This window comes from Arachis duranensis, chromosome 1 (genome assembly GCF_000817695.3).
Source record: "Arachis duranensis cultivar V14167 chromosome 1, aradu.V14167.gnm2.J7QH, whole genome shotgun sequence".
NCBI classification, from domain to species: Eukaryota; Viridiplantae; Streptophyta; class Magnoliopsida; order Fabales; family Fabaceae; genus Arachis; species Arachis duranensis.
Window position 1 is genome coordinate 105,603,899 of NC_029772.3, and position 9,184 is coordinate 105,613,082.

Consider the following 9,184-nt stretch of genomic DNA (forward strand, 5'->3'; position numbering starts at 1 on the left):
TTCTCCTTCTTATTTTCTTTCGTTTCTTGCCATATCTTTCTCCTTCTTTAACCGTTACTGCACGTTTTCACCGCACCTTCTTCTTCTTCTTGCTGCACGTTCTTCTTCTTCTTCTTCTCTTTTGTTTCTTGCCTTCTCTTTCTCCTTCTTCATTTACGTACTTTTCTTTCTGTTTTCTTTCTTCATTATTCTCGATTTCCATTATTTTTTGACATCAAGCTCTGAAATCGTTTTTGAAGAAGAAGAAGCAGCAGAAGATGAGGAGGAGAAAGAGAAAGAGTTCTGAATTATGCATAAGGTGTACTTCAACGAATTTTGGGTGTATTTCTTAAATCCTTTGGGTGTAGTTTTTGTAATCCTTTGGGTGTATTGCTGAAGTTCCATTATCTTCAAATTTGGCAAGAAACTCGTTTTCATGGAGGAAGAAGAAGATTCGTTTATAATGCATGGTGAGTAGTGCGCTTTGGAAACAAGAAGTGGTTGAATAACATGCGTTTATTTACTCTTAAATGTAGGAGTGTAATGCATGTTTTTTGTTGGGCTTGTACCAACTTGTAAGACTTGTAAGCCAAAAAGACTTATATGTGTAGCAGGCCTCTTGAAAATTTAGCTGGATCTGCAACACTATAATGTGTAATCTTTAACTCTTTAATATTTTTTCGTATTTCTTTTAGTCCTACTTATGAAATATAAGATGAAAAATTATACTTTATTCTTTCAAATAATAAAAAAAAAAGAGAATCCAATTTCATTTAACAGAATCTTTTCATCGTATCTCAAGCTAGATCAAAGATTACTCTGTTGCGAATGAACTTGTGTGACAAGTGAACTTTGACCAACACGTTGATTGCAGATATTGTTCATCTTTCATTTTCCCGCAATGGTATTTTGCAGTGCCTAAACTATTTATTGGTCGACACCAAAGGCGTAGTTAGAGAAAACTGCTAATACCTAATTCATTATTAGGTCCCTGGAAAAAATGGATGACAAAATACAATAATGGAAAATAAATTAAACTGAGATTTGGACACCAAACCCACCAAATCCGCTTTATTTCATGCAAACAAATCAACCTAACATATAACAAGAAAAATTAGACCACCTAATCTAATGCATTAATTGTAGAACCCAAAAGATTAAAAATTTCTTCTTTTACGATGTCACACATATTGCTCCGTTTATTTGTTATATATATTATATATTTTTTATAATTAAAATCAACAGTTAAAAATTATTGAAACATTGAAGTTTTCCTATTTTTTTATTCATCTATCTTTCTATATTTGCAAAATCAGAGACAGATAACAAGGGAGAGTGTACGGAGAAATGTGACTAGAATAAAGAGGCATATGAGTGGGACTAACAGTGACAGGTATATTTATATGATTAAAAAGAAGCAAAGGTGCATAGATAGATAAAGCTGACAGAAGAGAGCACTACTTTTAAGTGCTCAAAGCAAAAGTCACAATAAAAAAAATATAATAAAAACACTAGAGAGTGCAATCATTCATTCATTACATTATCTCCCTCTCAGCGATAATAACTATCAATCCTTTACAATAATCATAATAATAATAATATTATCATCACTATGCAACAAAACCTCTCAGACTGTGTATGCTTGCTGAATTGTGTCTATGTCCAGACCCTTCAATCTCACAACTGATTCCACATGACCTTTCAGTGTGTGGAGCTCTCTCAACCTGCATCAATTATAACTATGACTTGTGGGAACCAACTTTGTTTAAATGTGAAATATATGTTTTATCCTGATGAATCTAATTCCCTTTGAAATTATAGTATAAGCCTAGTCAAAGGGGTTGCCTAAAAGATAGAAACACTTTTTTCCTTTTTTTTTTTTTTGCATTCCTCTGTGCATATTGGCTCTTAAGAGTTATGACTACAGTATTTTTAAGAGAGAAATTAATCGAAAACAATCAACGACATCTACCTCGCAATTTCGGCTCTCCTCTTAGCTTCTTCGGCCATTTGATTGAGCTCATTGAAATGCGTGCGCTCAGTGAACATCTTAGTGTCAGGGGCTTGCAATCCATGCAGTGTTCTTTGAGCATGTGCCCATTGAAGTTCCCTTTGTTCTTTCCCAAAGTCCTTTTGCCTAGTGAATGCAATCTGCAATATACAGATATGATAGATAAGCACTATAACAGGAAAAATGAGTAGTGCTAAACAAAAACATTATAAAATCCACTAAAAATGAGCTTTTGTTGAGTTTGAATTTCGGATGTTTCTTCTAATTGAGTTTTGTATATCGTTGATTTGAAGAGTTTCGGATTTTTTTTGTGTTGAAGTGTTGACTCCATAACTAAACAAAACAAACTCTACTTACCCTTTGCTCAATGACAAGATCCCAAGCCCTTCCACTCAAAGCATAGCGAATCAAGAATTTGATGATATCAAGAGGGATGTAGAATATTATGTTATACAGCCATATTACACCAGCCCAACCCCATCCTATTCCTTCGATCGCGGCAAAGCTCCAGTTTGCATATACTGCGATCAACGTGGCGATCTGAAACATAACGAAACCGATCACCAAGTCTGATGGAGATAAAAGATAATTACAATATAATAATAAATGGTTAGGTGGTTTACCAGCTGAGCAACTACGAAAGCAACCACCAGCAATAATCCCGGACGCTCGACATATGACCAGCCTCGAGAACGAGTCACGAATATAAGAGCTTGACTAATGGTGCTCACTTGAAGATAAATTGCTGAGGCGAGTTTTCGGAAATCATCATGAGCACTTTTTTCAAGGGTTGAAACACCAAACACTCGCTGAAAACATAAATGAATCACATTCAGAGGCATCAATTGCATGGATTACATTAAATCATAACTTATGAGTCTTAGCATTAGCTCCTTTAAGGGACAAGGCACATGAATGAATGTTGAAGTAAATTTGGACACGAAAAAAGAAAATAAAACAAGAAAACTCTTGAGAGTTTAAATCATAAATAGAAGCCGTACCGGGAAGAAATTTGTCTTGTATGCAGCCCAAAAGAAAATGACAGTCATCATTGCCAAGTAACTTCCGAGCACAATGCCAGTAGTAAATATCTCTGCTAGCTTCCAGCTATCCGGCAGTGGTGACGGTTTTACTCTATCCTTTGAAATTGTCATAATAGTACCTATAATATCAGATAAATCATTAGCCATCAACAAAGATCGGAACCATGCTGCGAATGATAGACAAGAGGGGAAAACAGTAACAAAGAAGAAACAACAAACCATCATTCAGGATAGCAATAATAAGAACCATAAAAGGTGGAAAATCAAACTTCCATACGAGAGCCAGCAACATGAAACCGAGCTGTAAGCAAAATGTAGAACAGAGAATTAGAACCAATTTAATGATTATGTCAACAAAATTGCCAAGTGAGGCAGAATAGATGCTCAGAGTTGCAAAATCATTTACTTACCACGATACGAATTGTGATTGAGACAGCATAAATCTGCAAGAAAGGAAACCAATTAGTCAAATACTGGACCATAATCACATACCGACTTGCAGCTTAAGTAACCAAAATTGTTTCCCATAATAGTAGCTCAATTGCTCACTGTATAATTTTTCATTCTCTGGAAAATAGCTCGGCTGGTCAAAACAGCACTTATGATAACACTAAGACCAGGTTCTGTTAAAACAATATCAGATGCACTACGAGCAGCATCCGTGGCGTCGGCGACAGCTATACCAATGTCTGCCTTCTTTAGAGCAGGTGCATCATTCACTCCATCACCAGTCATTCCACAGATATGTTTCCTCGCTTGCAAACGCTTCACAATCTCGTACTTGTGCTCTGACCAAAAATATAAAACAACAATCATATCAATACTTATTCGAGTACACGTGAAATCCCCGGGATAGTATTGAGACATACCAGGAAATACACCAGCAAATCCATCGGCTTTTTCGATTAGTTCATCAATGGGCAAGGCAGCAATGGATTCATCCTTGTCCTGTCCAAGTAAAGCAGATGAAGGGTACATATTGGTACCCATTCCCAAGCGTCGTCCTGTTTCCTTTCCTATAGCTAGTTGATCACCTGATAACAAAAAAGGGAAGATATATAAATGAGTATATTCATTTCTAGCAGATACTGTGTTACTTAAATTCTTAACTATGTCATGATAATCAATACAACAGCCAATTCCCAATCTTTGCAAACTTAATTACAGTGATTCTGTACAATAACACAACCAAGTCAAAGGTGTTGACTATGGACCTGTAATCATTTTGACATTTACTCCGAGATTTAGTGCCCTCCGTATTGTTTCGGCACTATCATGCCTAGGTGGGTCAAAGAGAGGCATAAGGCCAATAAACTGCCATGGGCCTCCAGCACTTTCTTTCCTTCCATCGGGAACTTCCTGTATGAAACGGAGAAGTTAACATAATCATATCATTTCTACTATCTTAAAATATAAGCAAGCAAATATAGCAAATGACAATGTGATGAATTCATCAATTACCTGGTATGCTACAGCAAGAGATCGCAGACCGCGCTCTGCGAACTTATCAATCACTGCATGAACTCTGCGTTCGATGTCTGATTTGTTGTGGGCAAGGTGTAGGATCTAGTCATCATGGTACAACTCACAATGAGAATAAGAAAGACAAATATCAACACACAACCATAAAAGAACATAAATGATGGTAAATTACCTGTTCGGGTGCACCTTTGCTTACTCTATGCATTTTGCCATCTTGATCAATATAGGTCAATGCAGTCCTCTTATCAGTTGGATTGAAAGGAAGAAAATGCACTTCTTGTATACCGGCACGTGCCTTTGGTATTAATCAGTTAGCAGGAACAAAGAAAAAACAAATTGATCAGCCTCAATATAGAGAAACTTGTGTAAACGTGCAAATTCATCAGTGCATTTAGCAATGGATCAATGACTTACCTCCTTTGGATCAGCCAGCATCCCAACAATGGCAGTATCTATGGCGTCTTGATTCTCAAGTCTTGAAGCTCGAGCTGCCATCAAAACAACAGTATCCGGGTCCACTCCTTTTGCAAAAACCTAATTGGTTATGAAAAAGGAGGAAAAAATTAGAACAAGTGCATAAGAAATAGAAGAGAGGACAACAAAATAGCAGCATTCATCATCCAACCTCGACAAGATTTTTGTCGACCGTAAGCTTATTTAGTGTTAAAGTCCCAGTCTTGTCACTACAAAGAACATCCATGCCTGCCATTTCTTCAATGGCTGTCATCCTCTTTGTGATAGCACCCTGCATATATCATACATTATTAAATTATGACGATTCACTAACCTGCTGAGAGAGCCTATGAGAACCAATAGCCATGGTCACGGACAAAACCGTCGGCATGGCAATTGGAATTCCTCCAATAAGAAGCACAAGCAGGTTATCTATTCCCGGACGATATTTTCTATCTTGAATGGGATACATAACAATGATCTCGATGATCATCCCCACAGCAATAGAACATATGCAGAAGTTACCAATTGCAGTCAAGACCTATAAACAACAGAAGAATTTAGAACTATGAATAAAAATTCAGACTATATTAAAAAAAAAAAACAATTGACACTGCCATCTTTCTAGAATTACCTGTTGAAAGTGACCGACTTGATTAGTAGTATCTACAAGGTGAGCAGCTTTCCCAAAGAAGGTGTGAACACCGGTAGCGATGACCACAGCTTCAATCTCTCCTTGTTTGCAGGTTGAACCAGAATACACACCATCACCGGGACCCTTTGTCACTGGTAGGGACTCACCGGTAAGTGCAGACTGAAAAGTGAAAAGGAGGAAAATCATGTAATGAACCATTTGGGATATGATGGGGGCTTAAAACAACAGAAATTACACATCATAGAGATCACAACCGAAACAACAAATCTTGCAGAGAACCCCACCTGATCAATTTTCAAAGGATCACCTTCGAGAAGGCGAGCATCTGCAGGGATAATATCTCCAAGTTTGATGCTGATGATGTCACCAGGAACCAGGACTGCGGCATCTTGTTCGTTCCACCTACCATCACGAAGAACCTTCACAAAATACACACACAAAATTGGTTCCTCTGCAGATGCAAAGATTTAACACCACCAATACCAGTATCCAATGCAAACATTAAGGACATAAGAAAATGACACTGAATCCCACACCTTTGCTTTCGGAGCGAGACGAGCCATGAGAGCTGCAGCAGCATTACCAGCATTGTTCTCCTCTATGAAACTGATGGTTGAATTGATGACAAGCAAAGTGATAATACCAACAAAGTCTTGCCAATCAGGAGGCTTACCCTGTACAATAATAATAAGAGCAAGTCCAAAATAATCAAACTCGGATTGAGTTCACCTAAACTTTGCAAAAAGTTGAGTTAATTCATGAATTTGATACACCTCCATTGCTAACAAGTTTTAGAAGCTAGTAAGCACACTTACCCCTCCATTGGCAAGAGCAATTGCCATTATAGCAGCAGCCTCCATAACCCAAGAAAGAGGATTCCACATAAATCCCAAGAACTTCAAAAACTTGCTCTCCTGAAAAACAAAACCCAGAACACGATAATTTACCAAAACGAAAAAGGAAAAAGAAAAATTCATGTGGGGGTCAATGAAATGAGAGAAAGGTTAGACCTTTTTCTCTTCAAGCTTGTTGTGGCCAAAAATGGCGAGTCTTTCCTCAGCAGCCTTGCTGCTGAGACCTTCTCTGCTACATCTCAGATTCTCAAAAACTTCCTCAATGGGTATGTTCTCCTACATTCATTCATAAAAAAAAAAAAAAAAAAAAAAAAAAAAAAAAAAAAAAAAAAAAAAAAAAAAAAAAAAAAAAAAAACATCAATGAGGATAACAATTAGACCAAAAGAGACCGAATAAATGATAGTGATTCAGATCTATGTTACCAAATCCACAGTTTCTTTGAGAACAGCCTCTAACTCCACGGATTTGTCCCCCATCTTCTTCTTCTTCTTCTATCTACCCGTGCCAGTTCCAGTTCTATTCTCTCTCTCTATCTCTTTGTAAGTCACCAAACTTTTACTCTCTCTCTCTCTCTCTCTCTCTCTGAGGAGTTACTACAAACAAAACAGTTCAGAAAATTAGGAGAGAGATAGCGTGCGTGGATTGCACCAACCAAAGAGAGAGTTGGCAAAAGTACAAACTACAAGTAAACAAAAAAGTGTGACAAACTACACATAAAAATGAAAAAAGAAAAGATATAGAAAGAAAGAAAGAAAAGAAAGTGTGTATGGTTAAGGGTAGGAGTAGGACAAGCTAGTTGTGAGGATTGAGATGAAACTAAAGACAAGAAGAAGAAGAAGAAGAAAAAGATGCAGTGTTCTTCAGAGCCAAAAAAAAAAACAGAGAGAGAAAGAAAGAGGGACACAAAGGGGTAGACAACCTTGTATGGAAATGCAAGTTCAGCAACGACGTTCCATGTTTGTGGGTGTGGCTATGGCTATGGCTGTAAGGTAGAGAGAGAAAGAGGAATACATAACATACATACAATACATAGAAGAGTCATATTGGCCTTTTCATTTTTCTAATTCTCATTCTCTCCCTCTCTCTCTCATCCAATTTTTTGTTTTTTCTTTTTTACAAATATAATGATAAAAAAATACTAGAAAATCAATATTTTTACTATAAAAATAAAAAATTAGCTAGTATTAATTTAAATATAAGATAAAATAAAAAAGTTTAATCACTTAACATTTTTTTTATAACAATATAAGAATAAAAATTAAAATACACATGTTAAATAAATAAAAAACCTATGTCGTATAAACATAGAAAGATAAATTATCAATCATACTTAAAAAACATTTTGATTATTTTAACATATAAAATTATGAATTTGGTTTTGACATATTTATAGTATAAAAAATTTTATACCGTTATATAATTATATTTTTTTTAAATAATCATTTATGTAGTTAATATAAAAAATTGTTATTTTTATTAATTAATTATTACATAATTAAATATAAATATAAAATTATTTTAGATTGACAATGTATTAAAATTATATTTAAAAAACAATTCAGGTCTTAAAGTATTTGATAATATGTTTACTTGTTTACATAATATTAGATTGCAATATGTTTAGAATCTTGTTTTAGTTTTTTACAATATTATAAATGTGAAATATTTTATATTTGGTCAATTAATTTGCAAAATTTTATCATAAAAGTTGGTTGCTACTTTTTAATACTATATCATAAATAATTTGATAAGAATGCCCTCTCATACACTATTATTAATTATTATATTAAAAGAATATTACATTTCGAACTTCTTATATGAATGCTAATTTGTTTTTCAAAAAAGAAAAATAATTTTGAATTGTAATATCATTTCTTTAAAAAACTTGTTAGAATATCAAAATAAAACTCTAACTAACTCAAAAGATATATAGTTTTAGTATTGTAACAGAAACTATTATGATAACACATAATAGGTAAAGAAGAACTTAAAAAATCAACTATACCATTACCAAATTGATCAATTATATTAACTTTTATTTTTTACCGAACATCTTTATTTTTGTCAAATTAATTGTATAATATTATATTAGTCTTTATCTATAATGTCATTTTAGAGATGAGGATCTATCAATTCTCAAGTAGAGATTGCATTGCAGTTGAGACAAAGAAAATATATGGTCCAATAATTTCCATATACAATAATTTTTAAAACATTTTCCCTGTAATTTTAGGTTTTCAAATTTTAGTCAAAACTTTATTTTCAGTTATTTATAGTTCTTTTTAGAATAATATTATTTCTTTATTTGTAAAAAAAGATAATAATATGTTTAGTAATGGATGACCATTTTTTCTTAAAAAATATCATTCTATTGAAATAATACTTTTATGTGTATATATAAATTTAGTTTTTTAATTATACGGACTATGTGATATATTATGTATTAATATTTGATATACGTTATCAGTTAGTATTTTTTAACAGTTTTCTTAGAGAATTAATTCTTTTATTTAACTAATAATCAACTAACAAATTAAGTAATATATGAATAAATTAAAAATAAAAAATGAGAAATGTAAAAAGAAAAAAAAGTAATACACAGATACTTACACGAATATATATAGATACAATGAGATACCTAGTATATACATTCTTATAAAATTTATGGACACATCATATATATAAAAATATAAAGTATTTCTTAAC

General features: G+C 33.7%; 1 protein-coding gene across 2 annotated transcripts; it reads right to left on the reverse strand.

Moving 5' to 3' along the window:
- Positions 1–1,462: 1,462 nt before the first annotated feature.
- Positions 1,463–7,499, reverse strand: LOC107467575 (ATPase 11, plasma membrane-type). 2 transcript variants are annotated; one of them, XM_016086725.3, is made up of 21 exons: positions 6,901–7,497; positions 6,634–6,753; positions 6,439–6,537; positions 6,160–6,297; positions 5,908–6,042; positions 5,603–5,782; positions 5,303–5,509; positions 5,141–5,260; positions 4,930–5,049; positions 4,688–4,810; positions 4,495–4,599; positions 4,248–4,392; positions 3,903–4,067; positions 3,583–3,821; positions 3,444–3,476; positions 3,253–3,334; positions 2,992–3,152; positions 2,614–2,799; positions 2,348–2,530; positions 1,952–2,130; positions 1,463–1,703 (listed from the first exon to the last, which is right to left on the reverse strand). In XM_016086725.3, exons 1-21 carry the CDS (start codon positions 6,952–6,954, stop codon positions 1,607–1,609), a joined length of 2,871 nt encoding a protein of 956 aa, XP_015942211.1. In that variant the 5' UTR covers positions 6,955–7,497; the 3' UTR covers positions 1,463–1,606. The 2 variants fall into 2 exon arrangements, with proteins under 2 accessions (XP_015942211.1, XP_015942196.1); XM_016086710.3 differs by having other exon boundaries at positions 3,583–4,067; positions 6,901–7,499.
- Positions 7,500–9,184: the final 1,685 nt, after the last annotated feature.

Bases quoted from the DNA above. Each gene is read 5' to 3' on its own strand.
- LOC107467575 (XM_016086710.3), bottom strand. From the start codon at position 6,954: ATGGGGGACAAATCCGTGGAGTTAGAGGCTGTTCTCAAAGAAACTGTG. The intron at 4,068-4,247 runs GTCCATAGTCAA...TTTTGTTATCAG, and splicing joins AAATGTCAAAATGATTACAG to GTGATCAACTAGCTATAGGA. The intron at 3,477-3,582 runs GTGAGCAATTGA...CCTTTCTTGCAG, and splicing joins AGAGAATGAAAAATTATACA to ATTTATGCTGTCTCAATCAC.